This window comes from Mustela erminea, chromosome 7 (assembly GCF_009829155.1).
Source record: "Mustela erminea isolate mMusErm1 chromosome 7, mMusErm1.Pri, whole genome shotgun sequence".
NCBI lineage: Eukaryota > Metazoa > Chordata > Mammalia > Carnivora > Mustelidae > Mustela > Mustela erminea.
The window spans coordinates 42293361-42312757 of NC_045620.1; the positions used below are offsets into that span (position 1 = coordinate 42293361).

The following is a 19397-nucleotide window of genomic DNA, read 5'->3' on the forward strand; positions in this document are numbered from 1 at the left end:
ACATTCACCCCCTGGCTCCTGGCTTGGTCCCACCCATCCTGTGACTTTGATTCCTCAAACCAGGTGTTGCTCATGTTACAAAGCCCCCATACTCCTCTTGGCCCAAGGACCACACTTTCACGGGCCCCCATCAGGTATGGGGGAACTGAGGACCATGACAGGTTTGAGCTGGCGACTCCAGCTCTGGGCCACCCTCCTGAGGCATGGATGAGTGTCTAAGCTCTGGCCAGAAGGACAGAGATCACCTCACATAACTGTCCAGGTCACCCATGGCCTGCTCAGGTAACCTCAGATCCTCATGGGTAGAGGCAGTGGTGAGCACATCTGGCCCCCAGCTGTCACGGGCCTGCTCCCTCCACGTGCCTGATGGGTACTGGGGCCTGGGTGGCATGACCGGGAGACAGCTCCAAGACGGCAGCTAATCTGCTTTTGGGGAAACCAAGCAGCACCCTTTTTCTATCCCTGAGGGAGCCATCACCTCCTTGTTTCTCGTCTTGGGCCCAGTGGCAAGGTCGGGGAGCCCCAGCAAACCAGACGAGACCAAAAGTGCCGGGCGACAATGTTGGTTTTAATGGCATTAACATCCAGAAGGTCACACATCCGTTCTTGCTGGCAGCTTCTCCTGGGGGTGAAGGGCTGCTGCCTCAATGGGCTGGGCTGTGACCCTCCAGTCTGCTCTACAGCCTTTGAGACTCCCCTGGGGCCGCCCGCCTCCTGACCCCGCAACCCAGGGAAAGAAAACAATTGCACTGATTGACATACAGATACCCAGAAGTCCCGGCCTCCCCAGCATACACCCTGGGGCCTGTCACAGAGCTGAGAAGGGCTTTGGCGTCTGCTCGGTAGTGGTCCAGGGCTGGTCCTGGGGAATAGTGTTTATCAAATGTGACAAAGGTTCTTTGACAAACCGGGGGTCTGGCAGATCTAGTTCTGTGATTCTAAGAGACTCTCGTCTCTAATGGCTTCTCTCAGAGCTACTGGAGGTTGGGCCTGGATAACGCTATGTTGGGTGGTTTATTTATTCGTAAGGAATGTGTAAGGCATTTTGGTAAGTTGAACAGTAACTTCTTTTCCTGAAGAGACTCAGACAGATGTGCCCTCCTTTGAGCTGCTACCGTCCTCCTGTGAACAAAGGTGGGCAGAGTGAGGGGGAGGCTGGGGCCAAGGAGCTGAGGCAACTGCTCCCCTCCTCACTCCTAGAGACCTCCAGTGTCCCCGGAATTAACACCCCCCACACCACTCCTACCCCTTCCGAGAACACCCAGCCCAGCAAGTCTGGAGAGCCAGTGTGGATTCCAGAAGCTGGTGGGAGCTCATAAGAGGAGAGGGTGGTCCCTGAGTTTGGGTGAGGACCTTGGTACCCAGGCTGGGCCAAGGGAGGACCCAGCTGGCAGTAGGGGTCAGAGAAGCACTCCCCCCACTCCCCCAGCCCCAAGGGAAGCTGCGGAAGGGTGGCTGCAGGTCCCACCACCCGTTTCCGGGAGTCTGTCCCATCTGCCCTGCACCCCAGGAGCGCTAGGGCCTCCCACACTGCCAGAAGATGCGGGAGCCATGGCCAGGACACTCACTGTTTTGTCCAGCTGCTCCTGCAACTTCTGCACTGTCTCTTTCTCCTTCGTCAGCTGGTCCTGGGTTGTCTTCAAAAGCTCCTGTAATTTGGTGGCAGCACGTCCCAAGTCACTGGTTAATTTCTTCTCTTTTTCTAGTCTCTCCTGGGGGTCAGAAGGTGCAAGGGGATGAGCCATCCCATGGCACAGCAGAAGAGACCCCAACTCTGCCTGTGAGGCCCTGCCGCCCATGAACTGGGAGGCCTCCAGAGAGCGGTGCGAGGCTGCGGTCGCTGCCTTGCTACCAGCATCGCCACGAGCTTCCTGTGACACTGGGGAGGTCCTGAGGTGCACTGAGGCTAGAGGCACAGGAAGCAAACTTCTGGTTTTACTTTATGTACACAGCCACACTGATGAGTGGCTGCCCAGTGTGCCCTTGGGGGCTTAGGGATCCTGCCACCCTCCATCACCACCAAATAAGGCTGGACCCTGCTCAAGGGGCCTCAAGAGGGCTCCTCTCCCCCTCCCACCCCAGACGGTCACCCCCCTTTCCCAACCTGCTGCTCCCCCACAACTTCTACCTTCAGCTGCGTGACCTCCTCGGCTTCTGAAGACTCGAGGAACCCTGTGCTGCGGAGCTTGTCCAGCTCTGCCTGTAGCCGACACGCCGAGCTCTGAGCCTGGGTGGAGACAGGGCAGCACGGCGTGGGCAGGAGGCCCAACACAGTGCGCAGGGCTGTCACCAGATGCCAGCAGGGAGGGACGGGGGTGCGGGGCAGGGCCCGAGGATGGACCCTGCCCCGCAGACCCCTGCCCCATATCCCCACGGGCCCTGGCACACTGGGAGCTGCAGGGGTAGGGCCTGACCTCCTCAAGCTCGGCTGAGAGCTTCTGCCGCAGTGCCTGCTCACCCTCCAGGGTGGCTTCTGTCTGCTCCAGCTGCGTCTTGAGCTGTGTGGAAACAGTACACACGGAGTGTGGGAAGCCGGGAAAGACCCCCTCAGGGACCATGGCTCCTGGCCAGGTTCTACCTTCTAGTGCCAATGAGTGCTGCCTTAGCCTCTCCCTGCCTCTGGCTGTTTGGTTTGGGGTGGGGGAAGCTCTGGCCACCCACCAGCCAGCTGACTGCTGTTCCCAAATCTCCCCCCTTTGGGGAGATGGTGCCTCAGCCCTAGGGACAGAGCTGGGGTACTGAAGAGATGCTACTAGGACCTCTGCTGACCCCAGGACAGGGATGCCCTAGAGCCACGGTGCCAGTCCCAGCCCCACGACTCCATCCCCACCCTGCTTCTCTGGGCACAGGCCCCTGGCGAGGGCTCTCAACCGCAGTTACTTAGGTCAGAGGTCTGGAGAGTAAGTGCCCTGCTGGGGACGTCCCAGCAAGGGCAACAGGGAGACCAAACTCCCTATCTGTAGGCACAGCCGTCCTGGCTCCCCTGTCCAGCCCTCCCGCACACATGGTTAGGATCCCACACCTGATCCCTCTCTACCCAGCTGCCTCCCTGCCCTTGCCTCCACTCTGGAGCTACCTCAGCACTTGGTTGGCCCCTGGCTGGGCAGAGCTGGTGGCAGAGGCTGCCAGTGGCCAGTGTTCATCTGGAACAGAGGCCTGCGGTCCTTGCTCTCCCAGTGGGCGGGAGGGGGCCCAGGCAGGCTGTTAGTGACAGACATCTGGGGACTGGCTCACCGCCCTAACCTCGATGGGGTCCTGCTCTGCGGGGGGGGCAGCTGGGGACCCAGCTACGTCACCATCCTCTACGTGGCTCTTCATCTCACTCAACTGCTGCCTGACCTGAAACAGGGAAGAAGTGGGAGTTTGTGCCAATCGCAGCCAGACACATGGCCAGTGTGCACACCTGAGCACACAGACCCCCTCAGGAGGATGGCAGATGCTCCTGACGGCCAAAGCCCCGTGGGGGACCTGGTCTGGCAACTGTGACCCCTGACCAGAGCCAAACTGAGGCCCAGGGGCCATTCCTGTGCTCTGCTCCAAGGCTAGCCATGGAGCCCTTGCCAGGACCGAGGGGACCACTGATGGACAGGGGGCACAAAGAGCTAAGGAACTGAAAAGGAAGTGAGAAGTGGCGGACGGGCTGGGCACAAACAGCACTGCCTACGTCCCGCACCCCTTCCCAATGCAGTCTACTGTTCAGAGCCCCCTTAAGGGTCAGGACAAGATTAGGAATGGACAGCTGCCTAATAAGGTCCCCTTACGTCAGAGCTCTACTGCTGGGGGCAGGGGACACATCTGGGGGTCCCCATGCCCTGGGGCCTCAGACCTGAAGCAGTAGCAGCATCACCCACAAAGCTCTGGTAAAAATTCTAGTCAGGGAATCAGGTGGGCCCCAGTATGAGCTCCCCAGGGGGCCTGGATGGTCTCCAAGAGGCAGTGCGCCAAAGGGCATCCCTAGGCCTGTCCTTCAGCTTCCCTCCCGATAGCAGCTCACCAAAGGTGACACCAAAATGCACAGGCCTGTGATGGTGAGAAATTCTGGGGTTTTCTCTGCATGTGGGCAGAGAATGCTGCATGCTGCCACCTGGGCAGCATCCACAGGCCCTGTCACCCAGATCCGGAAGAGGCCATGTCTTTGGCGAGTGGTCCTTGGGCTCAGGTGACTCGGCCCGGATGGCACTCCCTCTCCAGTGTGCCAGTCCCTGGGCAAGGCCCGAATAAGCAGGGGTGCACTGGGGGTGGTGGGGTGCAGAGCGTGTGCCCCAGTGCAGGGGCTGCTTGTGGCTCGGTGGCGGCTGCCAGGGCAGCACCCACACCCTGGGCCAGATCTGCTGGCTCCTCCAAAAACCAAATGCCTATTTGTCTTCAAAATCTGCCAATTCCTAAGTGGTAATGACTAATGCAAGATTTTAAGAAAAGCTGGAGATCCAGTAGCCTGGGCTGTGACTGCAGCCCCGGAGCTGGTCCTGGCACACAGGAGGCCCGGCTGACCTCGCCAGGGGGCAGGGAGCAGGTCAGCCACCAAAGCGGACAACTAGGAGAACCTGAGGCCACCTGCACGGCAGGGAGCCCTACACCTCTGCCAAGGTGGTACCCCCATCCAGCCCCTACCCTGGGGTACGGCAGGCCTCTGTACACACCCACAGGCTTGACAGAGCTGGTCTGAGCCACAGGGCTCACAGGGAGCTGGACTGCCCTTAACCCCAGCCCTGAGCTCCCAGTGCCTTTCCCTGGAGTGACAGGAAGTGGAGAGAGAGCACTGGTCCTGGCCGCTGCCCGCCAGCTTGAAGCCCCTCCGACAGGGCCCATGAAAGCCTGCCTCTAATGCCGGGTCCACGTACACCGCCCCCCACCACGCTGCATTACCTTTGATGGGGTGAAGCATGATTGGCCAGTTCACCAAACACACACACACACACACACTCACCAGGGCGAGCTCATTGCTCTGTTTCTGGGCTTCACTCTTGGCTGCGTCCAGCTGAGATTGAGATTCTAATAAAAGTTGCCTCAACTTGGGAGAGGAAACAGACCCAGGCGACAAAGAAAAAGAGAAAACCAGTTCCAGTGCATTAGCATGAGACAGACAAGCAAACATGACCCTTCCCTGTAACCCCGAGAACATCACAGGGCACAGCAGGCCTGGCGGGGGCTCCGAGGCCTCCCAGAACTACTGTCCTTGAAGACTTTGGGAAGACATAACCCACTGTGAGTGAGCCTGGCTTGTAAAACAGGCCCGAAGTCCGAGATCAAACCAGCATCGGGAGAGGGGTCAGGCGTGTGCGTTTCTGCTTCAGAGCAGCCAAAAACCGGTATTAGAAGTGAGCCCGTCCTCCCCGGCAACGGTGTCCCTAGGCCAGAGAGGGAACTCTCAGAAGGCCGCCCTGTCCATTGGACTTGCTAAGGTCTACGCCACCGCCCACCAAGTCTCCTTGGCTCTGTGGGTCCAAGGCCAGGCCTGAAGCTGGAGAACCCAGACTCCATGCTGGGGTGAAAGTCAAGGGAGAAGGAGAACTGCAGCATGGCTGCAGACTCACCCCCGCTACCTCCTTGGCATAGCTCTGGCACTCGGCGCTGGCGGCCACCATGTGCTTCTCCAGCTCTGCCTCCAGATGGGATGTGTGCTCCCTCACCTGGGCACAGACACACACACACACACACACGCACGCGCGCGCGTCAAACGCTTCAGGTGGGCCCACTGGGAACAGGGTGCCAGGGCGACAAGTCTGGCTGCCTTGGGGTGAGGGCTGGGAGGCTGTCCATGGCCTGTGGGCAGCGGGCCAATCAAGGAGAGGCAGAAACAAGTCCCTGGCAACAGAACACCTTCCCCAGGTCCAGCTCTCCTGGGCCCGGAGTGCTCTTGGCCTCAGCAGGGCAGGAGAGGAGTGCTTCCAGATTTGCTTGCTGGATTGATGCCAGGGGCACAATGTAGGCCGCTAGGGCTGATGGGGTGTCCGCAGAGGGCACCGGGGCCACCTTGCACCCCTCCCATGACACGGCCAGGGCAGAAGCTGCCGCACACTGAGGCCCGGGGCCCAGGGCCCAGGGCCGCTGAGCCTGTGAACGGCTCTCAGGAAGGAAAAGCAGGACTGATGAGACCCCTTCACTTCTCTCAAGACATGAAGCAAAAACCACTATGGGGGCCTCTGTAATAGAGCAGCCCACTGGGCAAAGCCCTGTACTCACCTGCTCTGAACTTTCCAGTTCTCCTTTTAGCTTCTCTACAATGTCTTCGAGATGTTTCACTGTGACCCGTGACTGCCAAGCAGGGAGAAGGCCCCGTCAAACACAAGCCCCTGGAAGGGGACAGTCCCAAGACCCAAGCAGGATGGGCCCTCTCCCAGGAAGCCCAGTGGTGCCCACCCTCCTCAAGTGTGACCAGTGGCCTCTTCTTTTGGGGAGGGGACTCTTGAAACTGAGAAGGCAGCTGTCACTCCATAGTCGCACTTGATGTGGCATCACCAAAACCCAGTGAACCCGCCTTCTGTCTCCCAAGAGACCCACGGGACCACCCCTCCACCCTATCAGCTTTCCCCCTGGTTTTGATAAATTCTGACCTAGCTAGCTGTCAGTCTCTGGTAAGTTATGCTTGCATTCCTAGGGAGAGGGACAGCCTCCCCCCACCCCGAGCGACACCTGTGTCACTGATGCCAGGGGAGGGTCTCAGGGCCCTCCCTGTACCTTCTGGAGTTCCTCCTCCGTGGCGCTCACTTTGGCCTTCCACACCTGCTCCTCCTCCTCCACACTCTTCTGCAGGTCTTTGAGCATGCCCTCCTGGGGGGACGGGACACTGAGGCAGGTCCCCCTCCCCGGAGACCCTGCCCCCCAGGAACACAGCTGCAGCCTCCTGTCCCCTGGCTGCTCTGATTCTGTCATGGTGTCACGGGGGAGGGGAGAGGGTCAGTCCTGCAGTGGGGTCTCTGGCCAGTGTATGAATGAAGACTGTGGGGCCCACAGGGGAGGCCATTAGGACTCTCCTCTCTGTTGGGTTTGCTGACCTCGGTGGCCCAGGGCAAGGAGCACCGCATGGGGTTGGGCCGGAGAGCTGGACCTAGCACAGGTCCTTAAGTCACAGACACAGTGGCTTCAAGCCAGCCACTAGCCAAATGCTCACCTTTTCCTTTCCCAGTCTGCTCCCTGTCATGTCTGTCTCCAACCCCGCAACCCCTAAAGAGCCAGCCCCAAAGCTACCACCCAGCCCCCTCAGCTCAGAAGCAGTGAAGGCCTGAGCAACTCACTCATCCCCTTTACCACTAAGCGAGAGAAATGGAGCCCAGGGAGGGGCCATGATGGTCCGAGGTCATGTAGAGCTGGCATTGAACCCAAGGCTCTTTTCCCCAGGACCACTGGCCCGCCTCCCACCTGTAGGCTCTGGAAGCTCCTTCCTGGCAGTGCCCCAAGGGCCAGCCAGCTGCAAGCCCTACCGTCTCTGCCAGAATGGTGCGGTACTGGTCACACTCGGCCTGCAGGTTGCTCTGGGCCTCCTCAGCCTCCCTCAGCTTGGAGGCCAGCTCCTGGGGGCAGAACAGGGCTCTGCTCAGACAAACACAAAGGTTTTGCCCCGCTGCCCAAGGAGGCAACTCTGGGCACCCTCCCCTCCCGGCGGGGCAGCCAAAGGGAGAGCGTTGGCCCTGGCGAGGGCATGTCAGCAACTGAGCTTACCGATGAGGGCTCTGTGCTCGCCCGTGGCTGCCTCAGCAGCTCAGGGCCCTTCTCTCGGAGCTCTTGCAGCCACTCAGTGTAACTCTGCAACGAGACGTGAGAAGTGGGGCCCAGACATTCCCTCTGGGCATGGGGTCCCCCCGGAGCCACCCCGCCTCCTACCTGGGGTGTGGAACTGGAGAGTGAGGGCAGCAGCGCCGAGAGGGCCTCCTTGGTCTGTGCCTCAGTCAGGCCAAGCTGCTTCTCTGATTCCTCCTGGAGGAGAGGGGGGGTGGCGTTCAGCTGTGCGCTCTGGGGCAACCCTGGGGAGTGTCTGTGGCGACACAGGAGTCCTGTGTCATCTCCTGACAGGGGCATCTCCTGACAGCTACCATTTAGGGGCAACTGCCATCCGGGAGGGACCCCACCCAGCAGCCGTGGAGGGCCAAGGATCAGCACCCCTGCTCTGCGAAGGGAGGAACCCACCCAGAAGGGGCAAGCGCTCAGCGGGGGGTCATGTTCTCCTCCGAAGTCTGACTCACCCCATCTGGGCTATGCCAGGCCAGACCCCACCTGTCCTCCTTAAGGCTCCTGCACAAAATGCAAGCTAGGGAGGGAAGGAGGATGGGAAGAGCTATAAAGCGAAGCCCAGCAGAACACGTGTCTCTGGGGACACGGAACACCCCTTCCTCAGACCCCAGGAAGGTTTCTGGCCAAAACAGTGTCTTATCTAACAACGGCAGCTTGAGCCTGGGGCCAGCCTGCCATGATGGTACTGCTGAAGACCTGACAGGGCACCAGAACTGCCGCTGGGTTAGGGCCTTCCAGTGATGTTCTGGAATGTGCGTGACAAGACGCCCGGCCGGACCACGGTGCCCACGTGATCCAGACACGAGTCTCAAGACTGGACCTGTCTTGGGTCACCTGGCAATGATGCAGACAATGCTGGTGGCATGCTGTGGATCCCAGACCTCGCAACCCCTGTCAGGCCCTCCAGGGTCACACGAGTCCAAGGCAAAGGCCAGAGGACCTGGAGGCCAGCTCTTATCTGTTGGGCTGTGTGGCTGGGAGCGAGTCAGGCAACGTCTCCCATCACAGCTTCTGCCTTTGTCACAGAAAGGCCAACAGGCCACCGGGTCACCTCTGGGGAGTCTCCGTGCAGCTGCCACAGCGGGACCGGAGGCCAGCCCTCCACCTCCTGCCTCAACTTAGGGCCTCATCTGATACAGCCCTCAGGCTTCCTGGGAAGTTCACGAAAGTCCCTGTAAAGCCCATGATAAAAGGACGGACATTCCTTCTGCATGAGCGAGGCTGGGAGGGGAGGGCTGGCTGCCGGGGCTTCTCTTCAAGGACAAAGAGGGGGTGGGCGAGGCCCTCATTGGCCACTGCCGCTGCAGGCCACATTCCCCCCCAGAGGCAACGTGGGGGCCCTGCATACAGAGATACCCACACTCCGTCCACCTGGCTGGCACAGAACTCAGGACCCATGGGGCTCCAGGGACAAGTGCTTGCTGCTAAAGATGCCTTCCCTCCATGTAAAGGTCAATCACAGAACCTACTGGGCCAGGATTTCAGAGGCCCTGAGAAAGTGGGGGGTGGGGGGTGGGGGGTGGGGGTGTGTGTGTGGAGGGGGCCGGGAGAGGCAGAGGGGAACAAGATGAAGAAAGTCCACAAGGATGGCCCAACCTTGGCCTCCCTCAAAGGCAGTCCAGCCAGGTGGGCTCATAGCCCCACAGCCTGTCTCTGTGCCCTGCTGGCAAAGGGCCCAGTTAAGAAAAAGCAGCAAGGCTACATTTCCCCCTTCATCTTGAGGAGAAAGGAAGAGGCAAAAGAAGGGGAGAGAAGGAGGGCAAGGAGGAAGGCGCAGGAGCCCCGGGGCACACCGTCTGTTGCCCCTGGGGCCCTGGATGTGGATTTCAGAGGCTCCAAGGCCAAGGCTGCTCTGCGCATAGTTTGCGCGTTCCATGTGGTTTGCCAAACCAGGAGGTCAGACCAAGCACGCAGGACTCTGACCTTGGCCTGGATCAAAGAGCGTAGCTTCTCCTCGCAGGCTCTCTCGGCTGAGGCCAGAGCCTCCATGGCCTTCCAGTTCTTCTCTCGGAGGTCCTGCGGGGAGATGTAGGAAAGGTCAGTGGCCAGGTAGGGGCAGCCACCACACATTCCCCACAAGCTGCCTCAGCCAGGCTCAGCAGGGCAGGAGAACCGTTTCAGACCCTACTTGGGACCCCACAGGGAGACTGCAAAGCGACAAAATGCCCCTCCTCTCGGCCCATGTCTGCTGGCCTCCCTGGGGTAGTCTGCTATGGAGTGGCTATGGTACGAGGGTGTGAGAAAGTGGGCGTCCTTTCAGGGAAGCTCTACTGTGGAAGAAAGAGGAGAGAGGATCAGCCTGGCTCCTCAGAGAAGAGGCTCCTGCCGCCACTGACCCCACAGCTGGCTCTGGCCATGCCAGCCCGGGGGAGGTCCGTGTGGGGGCTCCCTAGGGAAGAGCAGGTGGGACAGCCTGGCAGGGAGGTTGCAGCTAAGGTCCCCCACACCCCTTCTCCTGACGCCAGCCTCCCCACTCCAAGGTGACCATGGGACCCACACCAGACCAAGAGGGACATTCCAATTCCATCAAGGGCTGAGAGTGGGGGAGGGGGCTCCATGCTTGGGTACAGGGCCCAAGCCCACCCAATGGGTGTCAGCCCTGGGAATGTGCGGGACCCAAGGGGACAGGAGGCCTTGCCCAAGGCCCTAGAAATCAGTGCACTTCCAGCCAAGAGCAGCACGATGGGACGTGCAGAGGCAGCTGCGTCCCTTCCCAAGGGGTCGGGGGTTGGTTTCCCGCAAACCCAAGCCTCATAAACACGCCCCTCAGCACTCACGTTGTTCTTCACTTTCTGCTGTTCAACTGCCTCCTTGAGCTCGGCGGCCTCCTTCTCCAGGCACCACACCTGGGACTCCAGCTCCTTGAGGCTGAAAGGAGAGAGGGATGTCACCGCTGGGCTCCGAGAGCCCACAGTGTCCCCAGGCTCTATCTTTGGGGGCCGCTTCTGCTGCTCAGACACCCACACAGAGCCCCTCAGCTGGGGTCAGTCCCCACAGAACAGTCCCACTGCTCCTAACCACCTCACAGGGCATAAGCTTTTAGGGGGGCCCAAGGAACCATCCCTGCCCCATTCTCCTCACTCATCCCAACAACCCAGGAGCCTGGGCACAGACTCATGAGGCCACCAGACTTCTACCAGGTGACATTGGCCACTGGGACAGCAGAGGTCAGAGCAGCCACAGTGGCCAGGGCAGGGGTGTACCCAGACAGCTGGGTTTCAGGGACGCTTTCTCTTCTAGTAAACTGCGCCCTGATACCAGGTACGTGGCTCCTGTTCGATCTGGTCCTGTTCTGTCCCCACAGAACGCGTCAGCTGGCCCCTCCCTGCGGCTACACCAGGCCCTCCAGAGACACTGGCTAGGCCTTCTCACAGTACTGCTGAGCCTGCACCCCCAGCAAGACTCCAGATGCCACTGCTCTCCACTGGGGCCAGCAGAACCCCTTTCATCCAAAACCTAACTCCGCTGAGCCCCAAAGGCTCCTCCCTCGGGTCCCTGCCCAGGCTCTGGGGAAATCAGCCCCAGATGAGCCCCAGACGCCATGGCATCGGTGAGATGTCAGTCCCATCTTCCCACACTTCTCTTCACACTCAGGGGCCTGGTGGGCTACGACTGCCCTCACCGTCCAGAGAGTGAGAGGTAGACGCTGTTAGAGCGGGATTAGCCATTCCAAGGAAAAGACTTCCAAGGCTGACACTTTACTGTGTCAGCTTCGGCATTAGGCTTTAGGATAGGAAAGGTCCCAGGAACACAGGAAATGTGAGGTCTAGAAGTGACTAACCACCACCCCCCCGCTCTCCACCCACACCCCGAGGACGTGCCCACCAGACGGGGCTGCTACCAGCCTCAAGGAGTCACTGCCAGCCAGATGAGGACATACTGATCTGTATCTGCTCATGGGCCATGGTCGAAAGCACTTTGAAAACCACCATTCTAACGCATCTCAGGGCCAAACCAAACAATCTAAGTGGCTACGGGCTGAAGTCTGCTGGTTGGCCCACGCAGCCTACCTGGGAATGGCCTCCCACCCCTGCACCGCCTCACCTCGTTACTCTAAAACCAGCCTCCGGAAAGGCCTTCAAGTCAGTTGACTCCTTGGGTCTTGCTTTTACTCCCAAAGAACCTTGACCCCACCCTGAAAACTATGCTGGGACCCCTCATAGCTTTTCCCTCAAGTCCCCTGCATTATGTAAGAGCCCGTAGCAAACCAGGTCCCTGAGGAGGAAGAGGCAGCAGGCAGGTGGCAAGGACATGCCAACAGTGGTCACAGCCTGAGTTCCAGAACATCTGGTTGGGATTGCTTGTCTCCATCAACAACAGGATGGCCTGACCTAGATGCAATTTTCTGACGGATTCAGAAGAATATTTTTTAAAAACCAGTTTCTGCCAAACTCATCTACCTGGTGCAAAAATTAGGATTAACCATATTTACAACGTGACTTAAGCGTCCTACACATTTGCTCTACACTCCCTGTGTGGCCCAAGGATATGATCTTAAAATACAAAAGCAAAAAACAAAACAAGAACAAAAACAAAACCCACCCTAATTAAACACAACCTCTCTACTCCAACAAACACCATGAGAAACCAAGTCCACCAGAGCTTTCTGTGAAGCAGCACACTGGGAAAGGGACATGGAGAACTTGGTTACGGGTCTTCCACAAGGTCCTGTGGGCTCTCTGGCTTCCTTCCCTAGCCCACGAACATGGAGCCTGAGGCTAAGAACCAACAATGGGCCATGGCCTGAGGAGGCAGAAGCGAGGTGACTCACTGGCTGCCGCCCAGGGAACTGGCCAGAACAAGGAAACTTTGTCAGCTGATGGTCTGGGACACATCTGGCCATCTGTATGGGGACGAAGGCCACCCGTCATGACGAAGGCTCCCCTGTGGAAGCCTGGCCACAGACCCGGCTTCCAAGCCTGTGGCCCTCTGCTCAGGGACATGTGTCCCAGAGATCACGGCCCAGGGACTCCAAGCCCCCTAAGTACTCCAAGCCCCCTAAGTCAAGCCATTCCCCCCAGGTGTCAGCTCCAGCCTTAGCAACAGCAAACAAACCATCCACTGAGCACAGCCTGGTGCTGGGCCACCCACTGAAGAGAAAACAAGTCTGCCTGCAGTGAAGTTAAATCTCGTGGCCAATCCCGTGACTTCGCTCCCAACTGCACTGCCATTGCAAATCTGGGCAGAAAGCTGAGTGACACACCCCCCTCCACACACAGCTTCTCCATCTGGGTGTGCAACCCTTGCCTTGGAAACCCCCCGATCAGCCAGTCCTTCGTCTGAGACATGGATGGATGGACAGAGGGGAGGAGGAATAAAGCCTAGGAAACACCTCCCCACCCCCCTGAGGCACCCGCTGCTCTCCACACAGATGTGTCTCACTCCTTAAGAGGGGGCAAGGAGCACTTTGCAAGGATGACTTTGTCCTGCCCAGGTCTGTCCCATCCTCAGAGCCACTGGAGGGAGAGGGGAAAGGCCAGGGCCTCTGCAGTGGCTCTTCCCCAGGGGGCTGTGCCCCCGGTCAAATGCCCTGGCCTCGCCATGCTGAGGCAATGGCCCCCGTTTCCACTTACCGGGCCTGCTGCTCCACCTGGCTGGCCTGGAATGAGAGACAGAAAGCGCCGTGGTCACCATGAGACCGGCCCCATGTGGCAACCAGTCAGGACAGGACCCCGACCATTCTCAGCCCTCTCTACTCGGCAGGATGGACTGTGGCCTTCTCCCTCCCCTGCTGCGGGCTGACCTGGGCATCCTGTGTGTCCCGGGCCTGGCCTGCCTCCAGCAGGGCCTCGATGGACCGGATTCTCTCTGTGAGCTGTGAGTTCTCGGCCCTGGCCTCTTTGAGCTGCCCGTGGAGACCGCTCAGCTCCTCGCGCTTGCTCTTCACCTCTGCCTCGGAGGCCTGCAGTTTGCTGTGCAGCTCTGAGGGACAGGAGAGCAGGGTGGGTAGGGGTAGGAAGCGCTGGGAGGGACATCACCCCCCCTCCCCCGGCACACAGCACCCAGGGCTCCCTCCCCTGCATCCTCTGTGTGCCTACGCTGCTAAGATGGAGCTGTGACCACTGAGGCATCTTACTAGCTGAGGGACAACGTCACTCTGGCTTTGCTCTCCAGGACACATTATGCCCTGGGATCACTCCTGGGAAAAATGCTAGAAATCTAAAATGGATTCCAGCTGCAGCTGCTAAATGTCTTTTCTGTGGGCAACAGGCTTGTACCAGCGAGTTCTGCTTAGGCAACTGGAACCCAGCACTCCCACCAACCACCCGTTTCCTGCTAGTCTGGCCGCTCTGTTTCCCATGCCTCTACTTCTCATAGGCCAGTGAGGCGTGTGGGTTCCACATCCACCACCTCCCAAATCCCTCCCTGGCTTACCAGTACCCCTGGGGCCACCTGGGCCCACTCTGGTGCCTTTGAACAGAACAGCTACAAAAGCTCCAGCCCTAGTGCCCTGGGCCATTCCTGCTCTGGTCCATTCTCCACCCAGCACCAAATCATCCAAAAGTTCAACAGGTTCCTGCCATCCCTGTCTCAGAGGCCCTGAGTGTACCCACTACACTACACAAGCACCCAAACCTCACAGTGGGGGGTGACCTGGGCCCTGCCCTCTGGCTCCACATTGTTCCAGTCACGCTTGCTGACTTTATGTACCTGCTTCTTGTAAAGGCCAAGTTCAAGTTCATTCCCATTCTCAGGGGTCCTAAGCTGGCCATTTCCACCTCTTCCTGGTCTCAATGAGACCAGCCCCTCCCTTCCCATCACCAAGACTCGGCCTGAATATTCCCTCTGCCTTGGAAAGGATTCCCCAACCATCCCACCTAAAGCCACACCCATTAGAGCAGAGGTCAGCAAACTAGGCCCACGGGCCACCCCTGGCACCCCTCTCTGTTTTTGTAAATAAATCTTTATTGGAAGGCAGCCAGCTCTGTCTGTCTATACCTTGCCTAGGGCTGCTTTGGCATTAGGGCAGCCAAGCTGAGCAACTGTGACAGACCCCAAGTCTGGTTCTTCAAAGACACAGCACCCTGCTCTAGGCCATGCTGGCTATCCAAAGCCTATAGAGCGTTTTGTCAATGCACACGGCCATCTGCCTGTGTCTCTCTGCCATATCACCTGTCTCTCCTGCAGGAACAGGACCCTGCTGCCACGGCTTCTCTCCTGGCCAAGCACTGGGTGCCCACGGCAGTGCTCGGCCCACACCAAGCCAGTGACTACGGAGCTATCCCTGGCCCTGTCCCACTCTATTTCTCCAGATGCCCTCTCCCCCCACACTATGCCACATTCTTTGGATGGCGAACGTGACCTCTAGGCCTAGGGAGACCACAGGTCCACCTTCCAAACCTGGCCTCTTGGGCTGAGTGAGCCAGGAAAGCCAGAAAGGTCCCAAAGGTGGCAGCTGAGAAGGTCAGCAAAGGCCTGTGGGGTGCTGTAGCTCATCCAGAACCACGGCTCTAGGTCGGGGCCCCGTACAGGGGAGGCTCCAGCTGGAGGCACCTTGCACACCCCAACTCCCCAGCCCAGCTCTCACATGGTTGGTGCTATCACCACCTCACGACTCCCTGGGGAACAGAGTCAGGGACCCCATGCCACCTCACCCGCCCACAGGGTTGGCCCGTTTCTGGGGTTCTGGCCTGGCAGCAGTGGGACCAGGTGGTGTACGGATGCACATGTGGCACAAACCCAAGTGTGTGGGGGCCTCGGAGTCCGGGCACTGCCCTTACCGGCCATCTGCTTCTGCTGCTCCTGGGCCTTCTCGGCGTCGGCCCGCAGGCTGGCGTGGCTGCTCTGGGAGCGGCACAGTTCCCGGCTGACCTCATCTAGGCGCTTCTGTAGGGCCTCCTCACTCTCCTTGTGAGCTGCCTGGGGACCAGGCACAGGGGAGAGGGCCATGAGGAGGCTGGGAGGACGCTGCACCCCCAGTGGGCTCTGAGGCCAAGGACCACAGAGAGCTCTTCACATCCTGCCAACCGGCCCCAGCAGCCGCTATAAGACGGTCCTGGATTTCGGAAGTTGGTTCACCCAGTGAGAACTCCAGGGGGCCCCCCACCCTGGCCCCCGCAGAGTAAGTGCTCGGGGAGGGGTCCCAGGTGAAGAAGCGTGGTCACTAAAATGCTAACATTTCAACCTCACTGTGATGCACAGAGATGTTTCCTGCAACCTAAACCTCCAGTCTAACCTGCAGATTTCCCATGTGGGCCCTTCCAAGGTTCATCCCTGTCAAGCTTTCTCTGGGGAAGCCCTATTCTAGGCACTGTGTGTGCATCAGCACAGCTAACCCCCAGCAGGCCCAGGACGCAGAGGAGGCAGCCACACCACACCCCCCCACCCTCCCTCACCACTGGTGGTCGGCTCCCCGAATCTCCGGTGTCAGGGAGGAGACAGAGTCTCTGTGACCCCAGGCTGGGGATGGGAGCCCAAGGCCTGGGAGGACAGGAGGTGCCCAGAGTTTGGGGCTTACTGGGAAGAGTCAGGCCGAGGCCTTGGCCTTTTAGAAATGGCACACATAATGGTGGCAAGCTGGGGGCCAGAGTGGAGGTTCCAGCTCCAGAAGCAGAACCATCCAGAAACCTTTAAAACATAATCACGGCCAGGTCCACCCCCGAGGGTTCTGATCTCCCTGGTAGGGGCCAACCTCCCTTACATGAAAATCAGTGCACAGCAAATTATCCCTCTCGATTCCACCCAAACCATCCATACCGTGTTCCTTTTCAGTCCCTTGTACCGACCCCAGCACCAGTCTGCACGTCTGTGGTGTCAGCACCTTCCACGAGACAGCTCCCAGCCCCACATACTGTAGCCTAACTTCGGGGACTGAGCTGAGGAAGGGCCCAGAGTTCTTCGGGCCACCAGGATTTCCTCCTCATCCCGAAAAGTTAAATGCATAGCAGGCGTGACATCAAGGCTCCCCACACCCAGGCATCCTGCCCCCAAACTGGCCAGCTGGGGGATCCAAAAGTCATCAGGCCAACAAGCACCAAAGCCCTGGGCTGAGGCCACACCGGGTATTGCCCAGTGCACTCTGGGGACAGAGACAACCTTCCTCCCTCTGAGAAAACAGGTTCCTGGGAAGAAAAAGGCTTCCAGGCCACTGCCAGAGGCTGAGAGGGAAGGGCACCTGCTCAGCCTCAAAGCCAGAGACTGCAGTACCACAGGTGGTAGCCAAGAGCGTTGGGGCTGGACCCACAGGTTCAGATCTCCCCTCTGCATGAACTCGGGACCAGTTACTTAACTTCTCTGTGCCTCAGATTTCCTTACAGGTCATTACAGATAATATCTCATGGGATTAGAATGAGAATTCGCCAAGTTATGCTTGCAGAGCACTGAGGACAACGCTTACCACACCGCAAGCCCCCATTCCACGCAACCTCGCTATCGCTATTATGAATGAGGCCCAGGCTGAGGGTTCCAGCCTGAGCCCCGCATGGGCCACCAGCTGTCAAAATTCTGGCTGCCAAGGAGATGACCCAAGGTGGCTGTATGAGCTCGGGTCTGTCCCCGCTCTCCAGAGGCTTGGTGAGTGGAGTGTACAGGGCACCAAGGAGGCTGCTCCCCATACTCACTTGTAGCTGTAGGATCTGCTTCTCAAAGGCGGCCGTCTTGGTCTCCAGAGCCTTCCGCTGCTGCTCCTCCTGCCGTGCCGCCTCCGACTTCTCCACCAGTTCTTTGCTGACCTTGCTGAGCTCCTGCCGGAGCTTGGCCAGCTCGGCGTTCTGCCTGCAAGACAATCCCCAGACCCCAGCTGATGGACAGAGCAGCCCCGGGTCCGCTCTCGCTGGCCCCGAGGGCTGGCCCTGAGTGATGGGGGGGCTGGTGGGCAAGCCTTCCCTCCCGGGCACCTGCTCTTTCACAAGTGGCTGCCCAAGTCCTGAAGCCACTACCAAGGCCTCCTGTGCTACATCAGTCGTGTTGAACTCTGATGTGAAGACCTCTGACTAGCATGGTATATGGACCATACAGAGCAAAGAGCTGAATGTGTGCTACAATATCCTATGGGAACCCTACCCAGAAACAGCTGGAAAATTTGGAAAGAAGAGGCAAGATGCCCTCTACCTCACTGCTGACCCAGGACCAGATAGGCTCCAGATGCCAGCCAACTGGTCGCAGTACCCCTGCAGGCCAGGGACGGGAACAGCCAGCCAGCCAACTAGACCACAGCTAGGCCGGAGGCCACCAGAAGTGGGGCACTGAGGCACTTCACAAAATAGACCCTGTAACACGGAGCAAAAGCTGGATCTTAGGACTGGTGACAAGTCCAGAAGCGAAGGAAGGAGACTTGATTTAAAGGAAAAGAAAGGCAGCTCCAGACCCACCTTCCCCAGTGTGAGGAGGCGATCAGCATGTCGGTGTCCTTCATTAGGACACAAGACACGTCTTCAAGGCAGAGCCGACTGTCCAGCCAAGGGCCAGTACCAGGCCAGACAAAGGGGACAGACAAGACTGCCCACCACCCAGCAAGGTGGCAACAGACCAGGGGAAGGCAAGAAGCCCGGCCAGCTATGCTCTGCTGGTCAAGAGGTATGGGGCTCCCACCTCTGTGCACCTGGCTTTTCCCACCTGCACCAGGGTGGTCGTCCCAAAGCCCTCTGCGGGGCCATCGGCTCATGGTCTAGAAGGCCAAGATTCTGGACAGCAGGGCTTGCAGGAAAGGCTGGACTCCAGCTCCTGGGGCTGGAGGTGGGAGGCTCGGCGGGCGGCCCCTTGGGACTGCTCTGGAGCTCCAGGCAGGGCCCTGGGTCACCGACCGCACACAGGGCAGAGCTTCCATGAAGGGCATCACTAGCTGCCACCTCAGGGTGACAGGTCTATAGGCTCCTCACTTTCCCACGGAGCATTGTTCCTCCCCATGTTCACTTCACCTTCTGCTTGTAGCTGCTAAGGAAACCACACCCAGCCCCCCACCGGCCCCCAGCCTGCTGAGAGGTCAGGCCGGAGACAAAGATGTGAACATGCACACCCAGAGGGCATGTACAGACAGAAGGGACCAGCCTGGGGAAGGAGGCCTTTAGATCACACTCTGACCAATGTCCCTGCCCTGGCAAAACCAGACACATGGACATAGACTCCCCTCCCTGGTCCAGCTCCTGGGCCAACGGGTGTCCCACCTGACTTGTAACTAAAGGACAAAGAACACTCTGTCAGTACTCCTTTTGGCAAACGGGGATGCTCTAGAGACAACAGAGAACCCTGGAAAGTCCCTCTGGGAGACTTCAGGTCAAGAGAAGGCAAAAAAGTGTGAATCAGAAGAAAACGCAGTGGGGCTTCTCCTGGGCCAGCATGTGGAGACTGTAATGCCCCCATCAGCAAGTCCGAGCCACGTGGCCCTTCATTCAAGTGAGGTCACTGGGGCCCTCTGGGGTCGGCCCACTCACCGGATGCCCTGGCACTTGAGCTCCTGACAGGCGAGGCTGAGAGCGAGAGCCCTGCTAAGCCAGTCGGGCCATGTGCTGTGAGGGGTATTTACTCCTTACCACCCGTGCACCTGAGGCAAATGTCCCTTCCAGCTCAGGAGACCCCCTCCCTGGTGGAGAATCCAGGGGCTCAGGCCCACATCACCATCAGACTCTGATTCTGGACAATCTGCAAGCCCCTGATATTCTGGACCAACATCAGACATTTTCAAAAGCCTCCTAACAGGATGTTGTGAAGAAGGACCTGGAAGAGGATCTGCT

The 19397-nt window shown here is 59.1% G+C and overlaps 1 protein-coding gene across 10 annotated transcripts in view; it reads right to left on the bottom strand.

The window, feature by feature from the left end:
- Nucleotides 1–547: 547 nt before the first annotated feature.
- RRBP1 (ribosome binding protein 1) overlaps nt 548–19397 on the bottom strand; it is a 63060-nt gene continuing 44210 nt past the window's right edge. For 6 of the 10 annotated variants that reach the window (XM_032351468.1, XM_032351466.1, XM_032351465.1 and 3 more), the window contains 18 exons: nt 17289–17442; nt 15450–15588; nt 13472–13650; nt 13302–13327; nt 10506–10596; nt 9652–9744; nt 7822–7914; nt 7660–7743; nt 7422–7511; nt 6679–6771; nt 6184–6255; nt 5535–5630; nt 4928–5011; nt 3244–3339; nt 2415–2498; nt 2129–2227; nt 1499–1712; nt 548–1122 (listed from right to left, as the gene is read on the bottom strand). In XM_032351468.1, the coding sequence (XP_032207359.1) occupies nt 1112–1122; nt 1499–1712; nt 2129–2227; nt 2415–2498; nt 3244–3339; nt 4928–5011; nt 5535–5630; nt 6184–6255; nt 6679–6771; nt 7422–7511; nt 7660–7743; nt 7822–7914; nt 9652–9744; nt 10506–10596; nt 13302–13327; nt 13472–13650; nt 15450–15588; nt 17289–17442 (1798 nt within the window). In that variant the 3' untranslated portion in view covers nt 548–1111. The other 4 variants (XM_032351462.1, XM_032351463.1, XM_032351467.1 and 1 more) reach the window with 4 other exon arrangements.